At 41.6% G+C, this 24,177-nt stretch overlaps 1 protein-coding gene across 1 annotated transcript in view; it reads left to right on the top strand.

Moving 5' to 3' along the window:
• The window catches only part of snd1 (staphylococcal nuclease and tudor domain containing 1), a 736,770-nt gene that overhangs the window by 632,078 nt on the left and 80,515 nt on the right, over positions 1-24,177 (top strand). Inside the window, exon 19 of the mRNA XM_055653291.1 lies at positions 10,941-11,064. Coding sequence (XP_055509266.1) covers positions 10,941-11,064 — 124 coding nt within the window. The remainder of the gene's footprint in view (positions 1-10,940; positions 11,065-24,177) is intronic.

Below are 24,177 nucleotides of genomic sequence, written 5' to 3'. Positions count from 1 at the left end.
ATTTGGGTGATGACTGTTCATCAAAAATAAATAAATTCCATTACCTGCCTTATTTCATTTGACTCACACACCTACAATTGCATGAACTCCACACTGAGTTCAGTAAATGAAATCTTTCTGTTCTGTAGCGGAAGCTGCTCTTGTGGCCTCTGTATGTGTCATAGCTGGAGGATCGCACATTGGTCCAGCGGGGCTTTTGAACACAACCTGAGTAATTTAATCTTACATTCCGAGATGGCAAGTGAATGCAATCTTGCTTTTTGTTTTATAAAGCCTTGGCCACTGGTGGTTTTGTGCATATGTGTGTGCGCGTGTGTGTACGAATGTAGGCACTGCAATTGCTAGAGGGAGTCTGACCTGTTCCATTTCCACAGCGTCAGATGATAAAGCTAGTCCTGCATTCTGAGCAGAAGTTGGAGCCACAAACGTTTCTCCTGGGATAAAACATAAGGAGATATACTTACAAAGGTTATAATTTTTGTTAGCATGTTTTAAAAATTTCTGGAAAAGACAGGGAATATAATCTATCCAAGTTTGCTGATAATACAAAGCTAGTTGAGAAAGTGAACTGTAATGGGTTCAAGTGAGTAACAAAGAAGGTGGCAGACAGTGTCAGCTTATGTTCAGGAAACGTGACATTATTATTCTTAAACAAATAATGGAATAATAGAAGGTGCCAAACATGCTATAACCAGCACCGGGCATGAAAGTTACTTTTCTAACCAGACCCACAACTGCATGTGATGTTTTTGGCCTTACAGCTCTAATACATGGCCAAAAATGCTGCCACAACCCTTCCACAAGGCATGGTAGACCCAAGAGCAGCAACCAGGAGCAGAAACTGGACCCTGTCCACACACCTCCTTCAGGGCCTTCTGTAGTCAGACATGTTTGGACATGGTGGAATTAAAAAAAAATAATAATAATAATAAATTCCAAAGTTATTTGAAAGTATGTAACTGTTGCTAACTCATTAAAACATAAAATGTGCAAGGTGCAGAAAGGAGCTGCAGATGCTGGTTTAAACCAAAAGGAGACACAAAATGCTGGAGTAACAGCGGGACAGGCAAATATGCATGGTTAGGCCACACTTGGAACACGTTGAATTTTGGTAAATTGCTATAAGAAGGATATCATTAAGTTGGAAAGAATGCAGAGAAGATTTACAAGGATGTTGCCAGGATTTGAAGGGCTGAGCTATAGGGAGAGGTTGGACAGGCTGGGACTTTATATCTTGGATCGCAGGAGCATGAGGGGTGATCTTATAGAAGTGTATAATATTGTGAGGGGAATAGATAGGGTGAATTCGCTGAGTGATTTACCCAGGGTCAAACAAAAGAGCATCAGTTTATGATGAGGGGCAGGATTTAATCCGAGCCTTTGGGGCAACTTTTTCACTGAGGGGGAGGTCAGTATATGGAACGAGATGTCAGAGGAAGTCGTTGAGGCAGGTACTATAATACAATTTAAAATACACTTGGGTAGGTACATGGATAAGAAAGATTTCGAGAGATATGAGCCAAACACTGGCATATGTGACTAGCTTAGATAGAGCATCTTGGTCAACATGGACAATGAGCCGTGGGCCCTGTTTCCTAATAAATAACATTTATTATAAAGTATGACTTTATAATAAAGAATGACCAATGAAATATTTACCTACATTGACTTTTTAAAGTAAGGTCAGTGATCCCATTCAACTGCTGTGAGGTGAAACTGAAGGTTCTGGTACAAATATATGCAGGCCCTTGGAACAACAACGTATGGAATTTAACATAGAATCAAAATGCTGGAGCCAATCAACACATCAGGCAGTATCGAAGCAGAGAGAGACAGAACATTTTTGGGTGATAAAAATTAGTAAATCGAATATGTTGTTTCCCTTTCTGTCGACTCACTGAGTGCTTCCAGCAATTCCAACTTTTGTTTAGACGTTTACCATCTATTTTATTTGCTTTCTGACGACGTGAAATTTTCTTGGGTGGAGCAAATGATGCGATGCATTCCAGGAGATGGGAATGCACAGATGCACAACCTAAGTTAGTGCTGCACGAGATTTACTACTGCACGTGCACTGTGGCCATGATAAACCATTGCCGTGCCATCAGCACCTCCCTCATGGTTCTTGCACTTTATGAAGACGACTTAAATCAAACAATGAAACAGCAAATATTTAAGTGCCCAGCAAGTCACAGAGCAACCATGTGGAGCGAAGCTAAGTTAATATTTGAGTGACTTTTCAACCGAGATCAGACGTGAAACTTTTTTTAAGGCTGAAAAGTCGGGAGCGGAAGGAAGAGCAAAAGGGAGTGCAGCATCAGAAGATGGACCTGAAGCATCACCTGTCCATTCCATCCACATTGTTGGATCAGCTGTGTTGAATGTAAATACACAGGGATCAGGAACTTATTTCAATCCTGTACAAATAACAGCATTTCTGGATAAAGTTCTTTTCACAGCACTGAACAATCTGTTGAGAGAGGGTGCGCAGCGATTAGATTAATCTGAGAAGCACAAAATCAGCATCTGAAAGAAACTAAGTGTTTCTGATATTCAACACTTCACTCATATTCAAGCAAACAGGTGCAAGAGATGAGTATTTTTTGCCATTCAGTGAGATCGTAGACGAGACTGTGACCTTTCCACACCACATGTCTGTCTTTGCCCCAAAGCCATTGATGACTTTTAATTATAGAAAATATAGATTTAAAGTTAAAATCTCTTTTTGGAAGAAAGATTACAAACACCCACCACAATTTGTATGGGTAGAATCAGCTCCTAATCACTGATGTTTTTTTTCATCATGCATCCTAGATTTCCCAACCAGCAGAAATAGATTATCTGTGAATTACAATCAATAGACAAAAGGTGCAGTAGTAGGCCATTCGGCCCTTCGAGCCAGCACTGCCATTCACTGAGATCATGACTGATCATCCACAATCATTACCCCGTTCCTGCCTTCTCCCCATATCCCCTGACTCAGCTATCTTCAAGAGATCTATCTAACTCTCTTGAAAGCATCCAGATAATTGGCCTCCACTGCCTTCCGAGGCAGAGAATTCCACAGATTCACAACTCTCTGTGTGAAAAGGTTTTTCCTCATCTCCATTCTAAATGGCTTACCTCTTATTTTTAAACTGTGGCCCCTGGTTCTGGACTCCCCCAACATTGAGAATATGTTTCTTGCATCTAGCATATCCAAACCCTTAATATTCTTATATGTTTCAATAAGAACCCCTCTCATCCTTCAAAATTCCAGTATACAAGCCTAGCCGCTCCATTCTATCAACATATGACAGTCCTGCCATCCTGGGAATTAGCCTTGTGAACCTAGCTGCACTTCCTCAATAGCAAGAATGTCCTTCCTCAAATTTGGAGATCAAAACTGCACACAATACGCCAGATGTGGTTTCACTAGGGCCCTGTACAACTGTAGAAGGACCTTTTTTCTCCTATACTCAACTCCTCTTGTTCTGAAGGCCAACATGCCATTCGCTTTCTTCACTGCCTGCTGTACCTGCATGCTTACTAGCAGTGACTGATGAACAAGGACCCCCAGATCTCGTTGTACTTCCCCTTTTCCCAACTTGACACCATTCAGATCTTCTACTTGCATATGGCATGCACAGGCTAAAGTTGTAAGACTTGTTCTGTTTGATCTTCTGTTTGTGCACGCCAGGTTGATTGCATTCGTCAAAACAGGGTGGACCACGTGAAGGTTGCAATCTCCCACCCCGCCATTTATATAATAATCTGCCTTCCTGTTTTTGCCACCAAAGTGGATTACCTCACATTTATCCACATTACACTGCATCTGCTCATGCACCCAACCTGTCCAAGTCACCCTGCATCCTCATAGCATCCTCCTCACTGTTCACACTGTCACCCAGCTTTGTGGCATCTGCAAATTTGCTAATGTTACCTGTAATCCCTTCATCTAAATCATTAATGTATATTGTAAATAGCTGCGGTCCCAGCACCGAGCCTTGCGGTACCCCACTAGTCATTGCCTGCCTTTCTGAAAGAGACCCGTTAATCCCTACTTTTTGTTTCCTGTCTGCCAACCAATTTTCTATCCATGTCAGTACCCTACCCCCAATACCATGTGCTCTAATTTTGCCCACTAATCTCCTCTGAGGGACCTTATCAAATGCTTTCTGAAAGTCCAGGTACACTACATCCACTGGCTGTCCCTTGTCCATTTTGCTAGTTACATCCTCAAAAAATTCCGGAAGATTAGTCAGGCATGATTTTCCCTTCGTAAATCCATGCTGACTGGGACCGATCCTGTTACTGCTATCCAAATGTGCTGCTATTTCATCTTTTATAATTGACTCCAGCATCTTCCCCACCACCGATGTCAGGCTAACTGGTCCCGCCTTTCTTAAAAAGTGGGTTAACATTAGGTACCCTCCAATCCATAGGAACTGATCCTGAATCTTTTGAACATTGGAAAATGATCACGAATGATCATCAATGTCTTGAAAATGTTAATCTTTTAAATTCCCGAGATTACATAATTTCCCCCGTTTTGAAGATTCACTTAACATATTAATATTTGTTTGTAATTTTGTAATTCCATCTATATTGTTTCCAGTGCCTGTCTATCTACATCTTGTTTGTGAAGTTAAACATGCAGTTTAATCCACATTGTGAATAAACATGGTGAATCATTGCGGTTTCACACATATCCCTGCGGGACATCACTAGTCATGTTGTGTTAATTGGAGTACTTGTCCATTATCCCACCCCTTCTCCTCAGTTGATGTCCTTCCCAGGATCATTCTCTCAATCATTTGCTTTCAATTCATAGAACTTGGTATCACACAGCTTTGGAAGCTTGTGACATCACCGCAGCCCGAATTGCTTTCCAAAGAAAGGTGGGAAACAGTTGCCTGTATATTTCTATACTGCTGGTTCAGTTCATAGGGTGGCGTAGATTTTGGATGGTTACCCCGAATAATGGAGCCATGGCACTCGGCACCATCCCCTTACCACAAATCAAGTCCCAATGACACACAATAGCCTGGGGACCTCTGCTGCACACTACATGCTTTTATTTTCCTTTACCATCTTTATTATGCCCTTTTTATTCTTTATTGTGTCTGTCAAAAACAAGCACCCCATGGAGAAGAAAGATTCTTTCCTTCTGGTACGAGCAACACTCCTTGTGCATTGGCAATCATTGGCTCAGTAGCAGTTGATTCCAGCACCCCAGGGGATGCAGATTGTTTCCAAGTAACCTTCAAACTATTTTATAAATGTTGGTGCCTATCATAATGTAAGTAAGACAACAAATATGTGCAGACAAGTACTCGCAGACTGCAACTTGATGAGGACTAGATTAACATACTTGCACTTCTCAAAATATTCATACTAGTTCCCATGGACATTGCCAGTAAACAAGGCAAATCCTCTTTTTTAATGCATCTTGCATTGCTTTGGCTTAAATTAAAGCTTCCAGTCTCTTATGAGGTTCCTGTGGCATGACTGTGCTCATTTGTTTGTAATCTCCTGGAGTGTTTAAGGTAACTTTTAAATAATGGAAGAACCGAGAAGGGACTGTAGCCGGATGTAACTGCAGCAATCAAGCTTTCAAAACGGGAGAAAGAAAGAAAGAAACTTCAAAATATAATTTGCAGCAAAACTATATGTAAAATATATTTCTCTGTTGGATTCAGTAACTGAATTTTCTGCAGCTCCCGCATTCAATGACAATTGTCAGTTCTGAAATGTCTCCCTGTGTTGTTGGCGTGTAATAGAAATGTTTGAGTACCTCTGTGTTTCGTGAATTCCTCATTCCTTTATAAATTCCCATTCCTTTATTCCCTACATATCACAATTGCCAAAACTAACAGGTTTTGCTGATCTAATTTAACATTTATCTTGAGGCATCCATGTCAAAACAACCCTCAACAGCAGTTCAAGACCAGAATATTAAAACAAATCAAAACTACAAATGTGGGATTGAAACACAATTTGGGTGAGTTATAACTTTGCAGATGACAGGTTCAGAACTTGATGCGGGCACATATTTGATGACAGTCAGAGAAACTACTTTGAGAAGTGCCTTTCTGTTTGTTTATTGCTTATACTCCTGTTTCATCATATGCAACAACTAATTTTATTACTTAACAGCCATGGCGCAGTGAAGGAGCTAAGCTGTACAGCTTAATGCCCCACTACTGTGGTTCAAACACAAGCTAAAAATATGTACCCATTGTAGTGCAAGGGCAATGATGCACTGTCCAAGGGCAGTTTCTTCTTTAGAAACATTAATCTGAGAGCCCTCACCTTCCTATGGATGTCCTAGATTCCAAAGGGTAAGGATTTCTCCCCAATGTCCTGGCCATTACTTACACAGCATCACAGAAGCAGATGATCCAGTTGTTTTCATGTTGCTGTGTAGGATTTTGCTAGATGTAATTCACCTGTCGCATTCCCTATAAGACTAACTATTTTACCAAAATATTCTTGTGAGTAAATTATGTGATATCCTTAGCACGTGTGACCCATTGAAAAATGTGTTACATAGAAACATAGAAAATAGGTGCAGGAGTAGGCCATTTGGCCCTTCGAGCCTGCACCGCCATTCAATATGACCATGGCTGATCATCCAACTCAGTATCCTGTACCTGCCTTCTCTCCATAACCCCTAATCCCTTTAGCCACAAGGGCCACATCTACCTCCCTCTTAAATATAGCCAATGAACTGGCCTCAACTACCTTCTGTGGCAGAGAGTTCCAGAGATTCACCACTCTCTGTCTGAAAAATGTTTTCCTCATCTCGGTCCTAAAGGATTTCCCCTTTATCCTTAAACTGTGACCCCTTGTCCTGGACTTCCCCAACATCGGGAACAATCTTCCTGCATCTAGCCTGTCCAACCCCTTAGGAATTTTGTAAGTTTCTATAAGATACCCCCTCAATCTTCTAATTTCTAGCGAGTACAAGCCGAGTCTATCCAGTCTTTCTTCATATGAAAGCCAGACAGTCTAGATATTACCGAGTCAGGATAGGACCTAGGGCCATTTATCTGATGTGAAATCTTCTTGTCGAGTCCACACACAAGATTGAAGATGTTCAGCCAAAGCTGAACACACTTCTCGGCATCTGCACAATGGTGCCTGTCTTGTGCTTCTTGTGCGTGGTGGTGAAAACAGGGCTGCGACAAGAATGCTCTTTCCATGACCCCTGAAGTGAAATGATGACCATGAGTACTGGAATCCCATTAAGAGCCCATTGCAGAAGCATTACTGGAGGCTTTCAACAGGACATTGCCTGTAGTGATAGAGTCAGATGTCAGTGAGCCAGCAATTGGTCATGGACAAGGGCTGCTGCTCCAATTAAGAGGGAAGACTTTGATCCACTTCAATCCCTTGATGCTTTTTTTTTAGGACTATGCAGAATAATTGTTTTATTGTGTATTGTCTTCAACTAAATGGAGTGGACTAAGGTCTTGTCTCTTGATTGGAGCAGCTGCACATGTCCATGGCCTATTAAATTATGTTAGGGTATGTTACAATCCAATGGTATGATTAATGAATTGTTCAATTTTAGGTAACTATCCTACAAACGCACATACCCCCACCCCCGTCCCGCTACCTTTTCCCCTCTCTTCCTTGTGCCCCACTTAGATGCATCTTCATTTCTCCCGTTTCCCTTATCCCCATCAACTTCCACCTATATTCCCTTCTCCAGCTTCAAATTTCACGCCTCTATTGGTCTTTTTTCCTTATCTCATGCTTCTCGTCTTTCCGTCTCTGGCCTTTGTCTAGCCGTCTGCCAACCCAAAAAACCCTTCATCTATAGTCACCTCTCCCCTTGCCAGACTGTGATCCGCCCCACCCACCTCTCTTCCAACTCTCTTCCCCCTCTACTACAATCAGTCTGAAGAAGGATTCTGACCCGAAATGTCACCTATCCATGTTTTCCAGAGATGCTGCCTGACCCGCTGAGTTACTCCAGCAATTTGGGTCTTTTTTTAGGAAAGCAGCATCTGCTGTTCCTCATGGTTACTTATCTGGTACACAATAGCAGTGCTGTGGCTAGTGATACTGGCATTGTACAAGAGAGCAATGTCGTCTGGAGTTATGCTCCTGGTAGGGCCACCCATAGCAGTAAGGTCGAGGGGGAGGTCTCTGACAAAGAGCAATCCAACCAAGACCTCAAGGGTGGAACAGGCGGAGGACGATGCCTGACCTTAGTGGAGCGTCACAACGGTTGGGAAGGCGGATGAAGGCTGCAGCAGAAAAAGGGTCTTGGACTTCATGCCACTGGATTCTGACCCAGATCTGTCAAGGTGGCTGTCTATGCACCAGTCTCCCCACATTAAACAAAGTCACGCACAGGCGTCCTCCATATAGGGAATAGCATACTGGAGACACCCATTGTCAGCCATGACCGAAGGGGACTTAAGTAAGTAAATAACTTGAGGCTAGGGGAGTGGTGCCAAAAGCCAAGATCCCATCATTCCTGTAACTCTTGAGGGAAGAAGCCATCAGGGAGACCTGCTCCCCATTAATCAAACCAGCTGCTTTGAAATAGGCAATTTACAATTCAGAATAACTCAGACAGAAATACCTCTATGATGCCACAGGCTCCTCCTGAAGCTGTGCAATATTGATAGAATGTGAGCATGAATTTGGATCAGCAAAAGAACCCACAGTTTTGCTTGTACGTTGTTAAAAGAGGAGAAAACTGCTTGTGGTGTCGTTTGCAACTCTAGAATGCTCCCAATACCCTGAGAGCCAATTAAGCGTATGTTAGTCACTGTCATAATGTAGGAAAAACAGTAACCACGTTGCAGACAGCAATTAGATAATTGGTGCAGGTCACTTCTTATTCTTAAAATAGTATTCATGGGCCCTTTTCTATCTACCTGAAAGTCAAGGTGAGTCTGTTTAATGTATCATCTAAAACAACTCTTCTGCCAGTGCAATAACCCCTCAGTATTGTGCTGCAGCTGTCTAGCTAGATGATGTTATTCTGCTTGCGAAATAGATAATCTGGTTAACTTTCTGCCTCGGAGACTCACACTGTTGCAATGTTGGGGTCCCTCAAGACGTATATAAAATCATGAACGGCATAGAATGGGTCGACAGTTAGAGGCTTCTTCCCCAGTGTGGAAATATCAAATACTAGAGGACATAGCTTTAAACAAAGAATGGGACATTTTAAACGAGGTTTAAGAGGCAAGGTGGTAGACACAGAGAGTGGTAGGTGCCTGGAAAACATAATTTGTGGCGGGAGGGGGTGAGGGGGGGAAAGAGGGGTGATAATAATGCTTTTAAAAGAGGCATTTAGGCAGACACATGAACAGGCAGCAAATGAAGGCATGTAGATTGTTTGGACAGAGGTGCAGTTTAAATTGCACCATGGTCGGCACAGATATCGCAGTTCCTGTGTTCCGTTCTATGTTCGAAACTGCCGCTCCAACCTTTTGCATGCTTCCATGTTGCTACAGATTATTTTTAAAGCATGGAAAAGTGGCTGTTATCTGGTCAGAGCAGGAAGGGGATTACTCACTGAACCTGCCTTGAGCCAGAAGCAACGACAAGTAGAATTGATGTTGTAGATTTCTGCCTCTGGATACAGCAGGAAAACAACCTGTGAGACACAGAGACTACAGATGCTGGAATCAGGAGCAAACAAAAAGAATGCTCCAGTGACAGCACCTGTGTGTGAAATGGAGGAAATGTGTGCGAGGGCTCCATAATTTGCAGAAGAGGGGAAGCATTTCAGTGATCCTGGAATGGAATGCCTCACCCTGACAATAAATGCAAAAGAGACAAAGAAAAGGAGAAAAAATGATCATTTTGTTTAAGAGGGAAAGTGGGAGGATGGTGCAGCAGGGTAGCTGTGGGGGTCTGTGGCTTTATAGTAGACATCAGTGGTTAGTTTGTCTCCTCAAATGGAGACAGAGACATCCAGAAAAAGAAGTATCAGAGTGACTTCACTCTCGGAGAGTCACTTCATGATGTTGCTATCACATGCGCTTACGACCACAAGGTAAATGTCAGGTGAATTGAGGGCAGGGCGAAAGTTGGTGGCAAAGTGAAAAATTGATGAGATCCACGCAAATACAGGAAGCAGCACCAATGCGCTTTTCAACATAGTAGAGATAGGGTTGGAGAGGGAGGCAGAGTAGGTACAAGAATTGCAACAACGGGATGAGCATGGCGGAGGTCCGTGTGCGTAACCATGGGTACATCATTGTTTTGTAGGAAGTGGGAAAAATTGAAAGGGGGCAATTTGGACTTTCAAATAACCCGAATGGCTGTACTTTGGGTTTCCAGGAAAAGGACGTTTGGGGAACTCATGGTAATTCATAGTTGATTTACAGTTGTTACCAATTGGGATGTTAGCCATTCATCTCCTCAGTCATGTTTGCTATTCAGTTAGATCATTGATCTGCATTCATACTCCCAATTTGCTTACCTTTCTATCCATCATTTATAAGTAAGTGGAGCAATCAGTTTGTAAATTCTAGTTTTCTTCTTACTAATATACAACTAATTATGCCTTCAGCCTCTTTGAGATTTTGCATTTATTTATTTTGAAATCAAAGTCGGCTTTTTTTAAATAATAATGCAGCAATTCAATCTGCAGAATGATTTAGAATATTGATAATTTTCTTTGTCATTGATTTTGATTTTAAAATATAAAACACAATGTTTCTACTTTTCCAGAGGAAGTAAATTAGCATACAATTTCTCATGAGAAATATTTTAATCGGGAGGTCGTTTTCCTGGTCTTGACAGCAGGGTTGTTTCTGAGTTTTTTTTCCTCCCGGTGTTTTATTCACTGAGTACCCATCGTCACCGCTCTGCTGCTGTACATAACCCTTGCTGGAATGCTCTAAGGTTATGGCAAGGTGTTAATTAAGATGTCAGTGTGAAAATTTAAATTTAATTATCCTTTGCTCTGTTTTACCTTGCAGGTACTCAGCTGGAGAAATTAATGGAGAGCATGAAGGGCGAGATAGCAGCTCATCCACCTGTAGAGGGCTCCTATTTACCCCGCCGAGGAGACTTCTGCATTGCCAAGTTCATCGATGGAGAATGGTAAAGTGAACATTGCATTCAAATATTTATTTATTGTTTTGCAAAAAGAGCACAGTGGCCAGTTTTCTCTGACAGGCTGCAGTATTTGAAAGCAAATAATATTCAATTCAAGAGCAACGCCCCACCAGGATTAATGTAAAATGTCAGTTAATTTTAATTTGTCCTGCCCTTTTTGTTGGTGTGCAGCTGTGCCTATATTGCAGTCTGCAAGCCTGGAAAGAACCAACCAATGGTGTATCTTCCTTCACTTTGCTTTGTGATGCAGAGCAAGCCTTCCTGTACCTGCATCCATTCCACAGGGACCTACACATGTACTGATTGATTGACAATGGCCAGCCAGCGCATTTAGCACGGTAAAACGATGACTAATTCAGTAGAACTAACAACAACCTGCATTCAGGTGAAGTCTTGAACATGGTAAAACTCCCAGGACATTTCACATGTGTCCTATCAAATACTATTCGACACAAAATTGACATAAAGTGCTGGAGTAACTCAGTGGGTCAGGCAGCATCTCTGGAGAACATCTCTGGTGACATTTCACATGGGGACCCTTCTGCAGGCAGATAATGATGGTAGGTGGGGGAGGGGGGTGGGGGGGGGGGGGGGGGAGGGTAGTGGGGGAGAAGCTGGAAGAAATGTGGAAGAAAGGAGGGGCAGGACAAAACATGGCAACTAACAGATTGATTCAGAGGGGCCTTGATTAAGGCCTTGATTGTGCATGTTATAGGTAACCAAGGCATGTTATAGGTAATTTTTGAAACGCTGAAGAGATCCAGTTTAGACTGATTGGAGTCAGGTGGAGAAAGCTGGAAGAGAGGTGGAGTAAGATGAAGCCTGGCAAGCGATAAATGGGGGAAGGAAATGCAGATGCAGGTTTAAACCAAAGTTAGACAGAAAATGCTGGAGTAACTCAGGTGGAACTCACTGTACCTCTGAGTTACTCCACAATTTGGTGTCTATCTAAGTCAGGAGTCAGCAACCTTGTTTTGCATAGGGGCCAGGACCCATGTCTGTGAGTGAATTGCGGGCCACATCTATCGCCATAGTGTGACACTCGGTGTTGTTTTTCGCATTTGTTTTCACGTGTTTTTCAGTTCGTTTTCTGCAGTTCTCAGGTCCCTCACGTGCCCCGGGACTGGCTGCAGTTCCCAGATCAGCTCGCCTGCCCCGGGACTGGCTGCAGTTCCTAGGTCAGCTCATGTCCCCGGGACTGGCTTTAGCGCCCAGGTCACCTGCATGCCCCGGGTCGAGCTGCAGTTCCCAGGTCAGCTCATAATCCTCTGACATTTTCGCCACCTCCAACAGGATCCCACCACTAGCCACATCTTCTCATCTCCTCCCCTTTCGGCTTTCCGTAGATACCGCTCCCTCCGTCACTCCCTGGTCAATTTGTCCGTTACCACCCAAACCACCCCCTCCCCAGTACTTTCCCTTGCAACTGCAGCAAATGCTACGCTTGTCGCTTTACCTCCCCCCTTGACTCCATCCAAGGACTTAAGCAGTCTTTCCAGGTGAGGCAGAGGTTCACCTGCACCTTCTCCAACCTCATCTATTGCATCCGCTGCTCTAGGTGTCAACTGCTCTACATCGGTGAGACCAGGCACAGGCTTGGCAATCACTTCGCCCAACACCTCCGCACAGTCCGTATTAACCAACCTGATCTTCCTGTGGCTCAGCACTTCAACCCCTCCCATTCCGAATCTGACCTTTCTGTCCTGGTCCTCCTCCATGGCCAGAGTGAGTCCCACCGCAAATTGGAGGAGCAGCACCTCATATTTTGCATGAATAGTTTACACCCCAGCGGTATGAACATTGACTTCTCCAATTTCGGTGGTCCTTGCTTTCTCCCTCCTTCCCCTTCCCAGCTCTCCCACAGCCCACTGTCTCTGCACCTTCCTTTCTTCTTCCCACCCCACCCCCACATCAGTCTGAAGAAGGGTCTCGACCCGAAACGTCAACTATTCCTTCACTCCATAGATGCTGCCTCACCCGCTGAGTTCCTCCAGCATTTTTGTCTACGTTCGATTTTTCCAGCATTGGCAGTTCTTTCTTAAACAGCTCCCAGGCCACCTTCATGCCCCGGGACTAGCTGCAGTTCCCCATTCAGCTCGCGTCCCCGGGACTAGCTGCAGTTCCCCATTCAGCTCGCGTCCCCGGGACTGGCTACAGTTCCCAGGTCACGAGAACTAATTGAAATAAAATACGCCTGTGGGCCGGATAATTTCGTGTTATGGGCTGGATGCGGCCGTGTGCCATAGGTTGCCGACCCCTGATCTAAGTGATGAGTGGATACAGATGAGGGGAGGTTTTGAGTGACAGATGGTTGGACAAAGGGCAAAGATAAAAAGACACAAAGTTTGTGTGTGACCTCACTCTGGCAATGGAGGAGGCCCAGGACAGAAAGATGGTACAGAAATGGGAAGGGGAGTTAAAATGCATAGTAAATTGTCTAAGACTAATTTAAAGTCCTTTTACCAGGTGATCTACTTGCTCGAGGATCCATGTCCCATGATATAAGGATTACAAACTGATTAGTATCTCATCATATCTGATTTCAAATGATTCACTTTGAATATGCAATCACTGCTGTTAAAGAAACCAAAAAATTCTCTAAATGTTTGCTGGCAGCAGTATTCTATAATCTACAGTAACCCACGAGCAAGAACGTGCTACATGCAGACTTTTGCACAACCTGGATACATATCGGCACTGAGATAAAAGACAGTTAATGAAACCATAGATATTTGCATCACTGGAAGGAGGATAATAGCTGATGAGTACAAGAAAGGAAAAATAGATTGGCTGGACAACCACTCAATTGCTGTTTCTGAACTGGGTTATTCTGAATGCATTTACCGGTTTATAAATGCCTATTTGAAGCACTAAAATGAGTGCATTATTTCTCTGAATATCTTTCAATGGACTTCACACATCTTATTGAATAGGATTTAATTGAAGTAGTTGTACATTTGCTAAATTCGGAGTCACTCCTTGTCATCAACTAGGGAACATAAGGATTGTGATTTGAAGAAAGGATATGGTCCATTCAGCTCACATTCTGAGATGTGGTAGTCATGTGATAAAATAATAACACAGTTGTTAGATAACCATGGCAATCACCTCTAGCATTCACTGTGCAACAGTCCCTGACCTGAAATGGGCAAAAAGCCCCAGGGATAGGAAAGTTTAGGAAGACAGATTTAAATCCAAAAAGATTTAAATGCAACATTTTACACAATTGTTTAAAGACTGCCTGGCTTGACGTATTTAAATACGCTCCACTAATCTATGACCTTAAATTTCATGATGTCGCAGAGACAGAAGATTCACATTGTTATGGTAGCAGAAAAGCTGAAATTCTTCACAATAGGGATCATTTTACAGGAGCAGGGCCAGTGGGAAATGTTGGTTGCTATCAAGTAATCAACATTGTAGGCCAATTTCCGTCTATTTGTTTTAGCAGACTGCACATTGTACCAACGCCCACAATTTCCTGAATCACTTTGCTGCCTACTAGCTGTGTAAAATCTCACAATCGGTCCCAATATATCTGCTCCCACCACTGTCATTGTAACAAAAGAGATGGCCTAACACATATTCCCTCATTATTTTTCTGGAGATTATGGGTAATAACCCCAAATTATTACCGTTTGTTCTGACAGCACTCCTTACATCTGATATGTTTCTGTTCCAACATGCAGCACGTATAAATAAATTAATTTGTGATACAATCTCATGGTCTCAACTCCTCACCAAACCTCTATGATTGATTGAAATGTAACAATTCAAAGAAACAAAGCTTGTTCATAACTTTATATTTCATTTTGATCTCTGCATTCAGGATGGCATCAACATGCTCATCAGTCTCCCCTCCTACTACGTACAGTAAATTGTATGGTGTGCCACCAAATCATAGCAGATGGAAGATTCCACATTCAGTCACTAATTTTAAAGGAGTTTCATCTTCTCTTTTGGGATTTACCAGCATGCGGCAGTCGCCTGTAGTCGCCCAAACAATCGCCTAAGTGGGACAGGCCCATAACCACTATCTATTGAAAACAGAATGGGTTCAGAATTTGGTAAAGCTGCCAACAATTAATGCTCAGTCTTCAACCATAGGCATATTTCCAGAGGTTTTTTTTGGAGTCATTGCCACAATGGACTTAGCTCCTTCAAGATAAGGAGAAAGAAAGTATTTTTTCTTTGGATTAAAAACATTATAATGATATGAGCAAACAGCCTGTGATAACATTCTACTTCTGACTGCCGTGGAGACACAGCTCTTTATTGGCATAATTGGACTGACTGTAATAAAGACCAACGCATCACTGCCATCTGTGTCTCATCTCTAACTTTAGCTTCTGCCGACCTTGGCCTCTCCCTGACTCTCCCATGTGGCTCGGTATAGGCCAAGCTCAGGGCACACGGGCTGCTTCCTCGATTAGGCACACTCGTGTTGATTGGCAGCATTGTACCATCCATTCATTTTGTTGGAGAAAGAGGTGAGAAGGGTTTGGAGCAAAGTGAGTCCATTGCATTAGTAGGATATTAGATATTAGATATTTATTAGCAAAGCACACTACCATTTGCTCATTTATTGTTATGCACCACACAAGTCTCCATGCTTACCTCTACATTTTATTCATAGCCAGCATAACTTTTTCTCGTACTCGATGCTATCTTTTAACAGGATTCGATTCATATGGAACATTCCCCTATTAACCACTCATTCTCTGTGCATCTTGACAACTGAGCATTGATAGTTGAGCTCTTCTCCCCTCAATTCTACTTTCCTCGAGAAGTCGTCAGAAGGCAATTGGGATGAGAAGATGTTGTTAATTTTCCCTCCTTCACTTGATGGACATTGAGTTCTTTACACCGTATATAGTCACTCCACAGTGGAGATGATTTAACTTCATGTAGATCTGGGATGACCAGAATTTAGCTTTGTTCAATTAATTATTCTTGCGCCACTTTAGGTTGTGGTTTTGTACTTGGCATCAATCCTCACCAACAGCGCAATACAAAATGAAGCAGTAAAATTACAGATGCCAGAAATCTGGAAACATTCAGCAGGTCAGGGGCGAGAGAAATAACTTCAGTGTTTCTGGTTGTGGGCTGTGCATCAGAACTGGGTAATTGAGGGAACGAGCATGTTGAGTTGCACAGAAGCAACCAGGTAGAGAGAACAGAAGGAATGTTAATGTAGGGTGCAGACTGAAGTAATCAAGATTGCAATTATTATAAAAAGCAGCAGTCAGAGATAGAAAAGGGTGAATACAAGCAAATTGAAAGGAAGTCAATAGACAATACATGCAGGAGTAGGCCATTCGGCCCTTCGAACCAGCATCGCCAATCGAAGTCCTTCGGGCCTCAACATATCCGTACAGAAGGTGAGGTGCTGATCATCAAACTGCCACGAGGCAATATTGCAGCAGCGTAAGAAGGCACAGACACAGACCACTTCCTCTATGACTTCTGCATCTTTGGTTCCCTGCAATCACTCCCACGTGGAAAGGTCCTGTCTCTCCTGCCAGACACCACACCACTTACTGTATGATTCCAGCACTTTTGTTTTAATTCTGTACAGGGACGATCGCACCACCAGCATTACAACTGTGTTTTTGTGACGGAGATTTGCCCTTACAGAATTCACCAATCACGACCCAAAAATTGAGATGCGGAATAACATTTGCCCTCACGAAACCTATGTGAACAAAATTAACAATATTTTAATGTTTAACTCCCATTTCTTGATGCATGCACGTATAACGCAGATTTGAGGCAATGCAAGATGTGATACAGGCCTTTTTCTAGGAACACAATTCGATAGCATGGGGGTCAGCTGCTGTAATTATGCCGTGTTTATTGGACAGTGGAGTGGGAGTAGATGGGGTAGACATTGATGAGCTAGGCAGAACCCTGGATGGAAAATATATTAAACAGTGCCCTTCTGTTGGTATAGTTAGACTTCATGGATTTTAGGGTGCTTTTCAGGGAACAGACATTTTTCAGCCATCTAAACTCCAAATGCATTCGCTAGCCAACACCAAATATTTATTTGAGAGATACCAGCAACTACAGATGCTGGAATCTTGAAAGAAAAATGTTAGAGGAAGTCAGCTTCTGTGGAGATAGTGGACAGACGATATTTCAGGTCAGGACCCTTCCACAGATGCTGCCTGACCCGCTGAGTTCCTCCAGCACTTTATTTTTTGCAAATATTGATGAAATGCACTGACCACAATGAAACAGCTGTGGATCTAATTGAAAATATGTTTTCTATTCCTAACCGCCCCATAAGATCATGGCTAAATTTGATAGCTGCATGTATACATGACAATCTTGATGTAACAGTGCCATTGTTGCCTCTCAGTAGGTGCTGGGTTCATGTACCACTGAAGACTGGTGATCTAGACCATCACCACGGCACAATACTGTGGGATTGCCACCTGCCTGCCTTTGATGGGAGCTTCATTGCACCCAAATGCCCCTTTGAGAGAATGTAAAAGAACCAATGGCATTACTTGAAGAAGACTCATCATTATCCCAGCCAATATTAATCTTTCACTAATTATTATCACAATAGAGGGCATTTGAACAGTTTATCTCATTGGAATCTGTCTGACTTGGGTGCTGTATTTTTTTCCCCTAAATCACATTAGCAACTGCACTTCAAAATATCATTGTGTGTGTCTGAAACTTATTTCCATAGTACCAAAATTGCTAATTTTTAGTACAGTTTTGGACATTTTCAGGAAAACACTTTAAAGAATATTTACTGGACTGATACTGGGAATTGAGTGGCTTATCCTGTGAGGAATGGTTGAACAGACTAGGCTGGAATAGTGAATTTAGATGAGTAGGCAGTGAATTAATTGTAGCATGAATAACCCTGAGAGGTCTTGACAGGGTGGGGACAGTAAGAATTATTCCTCTTGTGAGACAATCGAGAATTAGTAATCACCGTTTAATAATAAGGGATCACCCTTGCAGGGAAATAAGTGAATTTGTTTGGAACTCTGATCCTCAAAGAGTGATGTAAGCAATGTCTTTGAATATTTTTAAGGCAGCGGTTGATAAGCAAGAGGAGAAAACTTGTTGCAGATAGTAATGTGGATTTGATGTTACAAACAGATCAGCCATTGTCTTATTAAATGGCAGAACAGGCTTGAGGAGCTGAATAGCCTACCTAGCCCTGTTCCTAATGAGTATGTATGTAAGTAATCTGTCCCTGCTTTGCAGTATTGATACATGCTTGTTCATGGTTTACATCCTTCTCAGATTATCAAAGAACCATCCCAGTTGGAATCAGTTTTTATTCAACTTCTTGGCTCCCAAACTAGATCTGTGATGAGTTAAGAGCTGAGGGTAGATATGTCCTCTTTTTAAGCAAATAGCAAATAGTGTTTTCTAGTATCTCCCGCCTGACACAATGTTAAAATGTGGTAATATGCACTGCAGGGAACCATGTGCAAGACTAGCCTCTGACACTTGTTGGCCAGGCACCAATACTCTTTGTAAAAGTATACGTGGTGGCTTGAAAGTGTTTTTAGTTAAACACACATTATAATATAAATTGTCGATTTTTGCAATTTTCCCCCTTCCTTGTCCTGAAAGTGCTAACATGGTATTTCATCCTGTCGTCTTTGCTGACTCCTGAGCCTATTCCAGTTTTGTGTTGACAGCAGCACATCTACATTCAGACAGTAATCACAGGAAACCCGTGGAGATGAGGACTATTTGCTGATTTTTTTCTTTGTGCTCAGATGCATTCAGAAGCTGAAGTTTTCCCCTTCATCTTCCTATTCCACTCACCTATCTACCATGGCATGGAGAAAATGTATGAAGCAAAAGAGGGCCATTCACCCCATTGTGTCTGTGCCTTTTGCAAGACAATTACCTAACCTAATCCCTCATTTTAGTATTAAATACATAAATCAGCCGTTTATGGCTCACATCCAAGTGGTTTTTTTTTAACCTGGTGAAGGATTCTGCCCATATCCCTTTTCTGACAGTAAGCTCCAGACCATTATTACCCCCTGGGTTAAAAAAAAAATCCTCATCTCCTCTCTAATCCATAATTTTAAATGTTCCTGTCTGGTTTCTGACCCCTGTAGTTTGGGGAAATAAATTCTTCCTTCTTGTTTACTCAGAATTTCAGACCTCTCCACTATCTCTCCTTAGCTCTCATGTAGTTAATATTTTCCGCATGGCTACTATTTTCGAATCCTGTCAGCATCTTTGTAAATCTCCAGTACAATCATAACTTCACAATCATAAAATGGTGAGAGATCAGACTGTACATATACACAGGTTTTGATTTCACTTCTAATGTAAAATTCATGCTATTATATTCTATGTCACGGATGTCAAATAAAATCCCTTTTTATTCACTTTATTGACCTGCTATCTCTATCGATCTATGGACATACACTCCAAGGGCTCACTTCTCCACAAAACTATTCAATGCCCTTCCTTTTATTGTTTATTTGCTTGCCTTGACTCATTTTCCTCGATTACCTTGTGATTCTGTGGATCAAATTACATTTGCCATTTTTCTGCCCAATTGACCAGACTCTCTGAATTTTACATTCTAATGCTCTCTTTCTCAATGACAATTACGTGCCAATTTTTATTCTATCAGCAGCCTTCTTCATTAAACTCTTGCATTTAAATCAAAATCATTAACAAGTTCTACAAAATCTAAGGAACCGAGAATTGAGAGCAGCCTTCCAGTCACAAATGCATCCATCAACCATTATCCTTTCCCTTCATCCCTCTAAGCCAACGTTGGATCGAATTTGACATTTTCTCTTGTATCTGTGCCCTTTCACTTTTTCGACCAGCCAACTAACTGGGAACTTGTTAAAAGCCTTGCTAAGCTCTGTGTAAACTGCATCAAACACATTGCCCTCATCAACTCTTTTTGTTACCTCACAAATGTCCATTTAATCTGACACAACCTTCCTTAACAAATCCATAGTTACTGTCCATGATTAATTATGCCTTTCTGAATGAAGATTTATATTGTCTCTTAAATGGATTCCATTTTACCACAGGAGTTAAACTAACTGCCCTGAAATCACTTACAGATTGTTACAATATTAGCAGGTCTCTGCTCTTCTGGGACAAGTGCTATAGCCAGGGAGATTTGAAATATTGCAGTAAAAGCTTCTGCAATGTGGTGCTGTTGTTATTTGAGAAGTCTAGTATGTATTTCATCAGTTCCTTGTGCATTTCTGTATTTCATCTGTGTCTGGTCATTTAAAGGATTCCTCTTTTCCGGTATTTATCCCATATTACATTCCTTAAGGCCCTGTCCCACAATGCGAGTTCACCCAAGAGCTCTCCCGAGTTTAAAAAAAAATCAAATTTGTGGTAAGTACGTAGAATGTACGTAGCGGGTACGTCGGAGGTCGTGGATGTCTCGTAGTGGCTCATAATGCTAACGGCAGGTACTTGGGAAACTTGTGAAGTTTTTTCAACAGTGTGAAAAATTTCCAAGAGTAAAATAATACTCGTGGTGAGGTACCACGAGTTTGATTTTTTTTTAAAACTCGGGAGAGCTCTTGGGTGAACTCACATCGTGGGACAGGCCCTTTAATCTTAACTACAATGTATCAGCCTCTGCTCTAAAGAAGACAGTCACAACATATTGGTTAAAAACTGTACCCACATATGCCAATATTTGTTCATTGTTGTCCTATTTTTTTTCATTTCATCCTACATTTTCTATGTTGTTCCAGGCTTTCTGGTGTTTTAAGCTCACAATGTCTGACAAAAACTCATTGTTGTCCTATTTTTGCTTCCCATTTTTGCATTGGGAACTAGACTTGGCTGCCCCACCTTTATTGTGAGAATATATTTAAGTCTGAATCTCTTGAATTTCTGTAAATGCCTCCCATTGCTCTAAGTCTGAATCTTCTGGTACATGATTTTTATCCAATTCAGTAAAGTGTTGCTTATACCTATTTTAAAATAGCCCATTTATTCTGACTGTTTTCTGTGAGTTAGCCAATTCTCTTATCCTTCTAACATGCCTTTCCCAATACCATGTTCTTATCTTACCCATTTACCTTCTATGTGGTATCTCATAGAAAAACCTTTGGAGATCCTCAGCACAGTAGCGCAGCAGTGTAGCCAGAGACCCGGGTTCAATCCTGACTACGGGTGCTGTCTATGTGGAGTTTATACATTTTCCATGTGACTGTGCGGGTTTTCTTCAGGTGCTCTGGTTTCCTCCCACATTCCTAAGATGTGCAGGTTTATAGGTTAAATGACTTCTGTAAATTATCCCTAGTGAGTAGGATGCAAAGGTGACATAACATAGAGTTAGTTATGTGATCGATGCTCAGCATGGGCTGAAGGGCCTGTTTCCATGCTGCATCTCTATATTAAACTAAACATCCAAATACACTTGTTCCCCTTTAATTACCCTATTATTTCTATCCTTGCAATAACTATACTTACTTGAAGTCAAATAAGACTTTTGTTTCATAAAACCTTGGTGAATAAGATAAAATATGATTTTCTACATATCCTGCTGCTACTTCCGTAATGATAAATTCAAAGTCTGACATTGACAGATCTTCAATAAACCGTCTGAATATTTCTGGTTTTCTATCTCCTTCCATTTTGAATCAGGGCATTACTCTTGTAGTTTTCCAATCTGCATGGACATGTCCAGATATTTTTTAGAGGATCACAACTAAAGCCCCTGTCCCACTGTACGAGGTAATTCACTAGTTCTCCCGAGTTTTTCCCTGATTCGAACTCGGAGAATATCCTTAGCAGTGTCCGTAGGAGTTCGGGGATGTCTCGTAGCGGCTCGTAATGCTAACGGTAGGTACTCTGGACATTCAGTAACTTGTGACGTTTTTTCATCCCTGCAAAATATGTCCACCAGTAAAAAAATACTCCTTTTTTATTTTTATTTTATTTTTATTAGAAGTACGGTAAGTTACAATAATACACAACACATATGTCTTAATACATTTTTTGTACCGCTTCATTTTTTGAGCTTTAAAAAAAAGATAGAAGTAAAGGAAGTAAGGAAAGTGCGCAAGAGTCGTGAAGGTGCAGGAGAGTGTTGAGAAAAGAAAGCCCCTTAGAAAAGAAGTTAGAGAAGGAAGTAAAGAAAGAAATTAGACCCTAGAAAAGAAGGAAAAAGAAAGGAGAAACAATCGCTCTATTATAACATTAAACTCCGCAGAAAGGGGACTACCAACCAAGTCTGTTTTTTTTTGTTTTTTTTGCCCCCCCGTTGCCAGATCCTGGTACCTTTTATTTATGTAAAAAAATACTCATGATGAAAAAAATTGTTGCTTTTTATACCTAACATTAGCATTACGAGCCTCTGCGAGACATCCACGAACTCCTACGGACCCGCTACGGACATTCTCCGAGTTCGAATCAGGGGAAAACTCGGGAGAACTCGTGAATTATCTCGTACAGTGGGACAGGGGCTAAATATTCACTGGATTTGCAGCCATTTGCAACTTTAGAGCACAAACAATCAGGTCCAGTGAACGTATCTGCAATTTGTTCAATTTGTTTGGCTAATTCTTTTTTCTACTGATAATTGTAATTCTTTCAGAGAGTGAGTGCACGATTAGTGATTCTGTAATCTAATCCGGTTTATTCCAGACTTTGACTTTCTCGATGTGACGAACAATATGCTGATATAAATGTGCTTTGACAAGCAAATACCCCAAGGGTGATAATTTTCTGGTTCTAAGTTGCACCACAAGTGGAAATACATCATTATGGTTACACAGATGAGTTGACTAGTGGAAGCATTTCACGGTTGGTTGCATAGTAATGCATATTAATTTCTCAGCATATATGCAAAAGGGACAGATGAAAAGAGGGATAAAATGATTGACATGGAATCTCAGCCATTAATAGTCAATATAGGACCAATGTCCACACTGATACAGTAAAGTACATGAGAGCATCCAGACAGGAGCAATTACAAAAAAAATATTTTTACTTTTTACTCATTTGGGAAATGTATGGGACGAGGGAGGAAGCATTGGCAAGGCCAGTATTAACCGCCCATCGTTAACTACTCTTGAGAAGATTGAGGTGAACCATTGGTTTTCAACGATTAGGACATTTTGATTCTATTACCATTGGATCAATGTCAATGGAGAGTATTGCCAAAGGTTCACTGATAATTACAATCTTTGTCTTGGGGTTTTTCTTCCAATGTCCCAAGTTTTTAGCTGTGGTTATTCACCATCCTCAAGTGATTAATTAGGAACATTTTTTGTCGATTAAAGTGAGTGTTCTTTCCTTGTTCCCTGTTTTGCTACTAACAAGGTTATAATTTGTTGACACTGCCTATTTTGTTGACACTGCCTATTATTTTTACCTGCTATTTTGTTATGGAAGAGATCTGAATGGGCATTATCAGGATATAGCTTGGCCAACACATTTGGGAAATTGAGAGCTCTGGGGAGCTCTGGGAGAGGCTTGAGGGAGCCCAGCCACGATCATATTGAAAGATAAGCCAGATTTGAGGGCCAGGTGAACTCCTATTTTACTGTGCGTTCTGCTAATGTACTTGTCATATTGTTACAATTCAACCTGTGCTGTGACCTGTGACATGACATGCAAATGACATAGTGAAGGTCATGTGATCTAGTGAGTGGGAACATGCAGAATGAGAAGCTTGTAGAAGTGATTTTAATAGTTGGAACTATTAAAGTGATACAAAGTGCTCTCCCCATTCTTTGTCTTGAACATAGACTTCAAGGCAACACAAAACATAAGTGCTTGTGTCGGCTTTTTGAAAGAGCAATCCACTTAATCGCATTCTCTTCATTCCTGTTAATCCAATATTTTTTTCCTCCTTTCAAGTATTTATCCAAGCTTTGTCTCAACATAGTTCATTAAAATTGCATCCATAAAAGTCACCACTTAATCTGTCTTCACTCTTACAGTTAGTGCATTCCATGTAAGAGGAATTCACAGTGTAAAACTTTTTTTCTAAATGGTCCTCCTGTTAATGCTTCTAAAAACTGAAATGAGAGTGATTGCCCTTGAAATCAGCACACTCCTTCCTGACTGAGTGTACCATCCAGGAGCCCGAGTAAAACTAAA

This window comes from Leucoraja erinacea, chromosome 22 (assembly GCF_028641065.1).
Source record: "Leucoraja erinacea ecotype New England chromosome 22, Leri_hhj_1, whole genome shotgun sequence".
Taxonomy (NCBI): Eukaryota; Metazoa; Chordata; class Chondrichthyes; order Rajiformes; family Rajidae; genus Leucoraja; species Leucoraja erinaceus.
The sequence above is the reverse complement of the archived record's forward strand: the minus strand, read 5'-3'. Positions and strand labels throughout refer to the sequence as shown.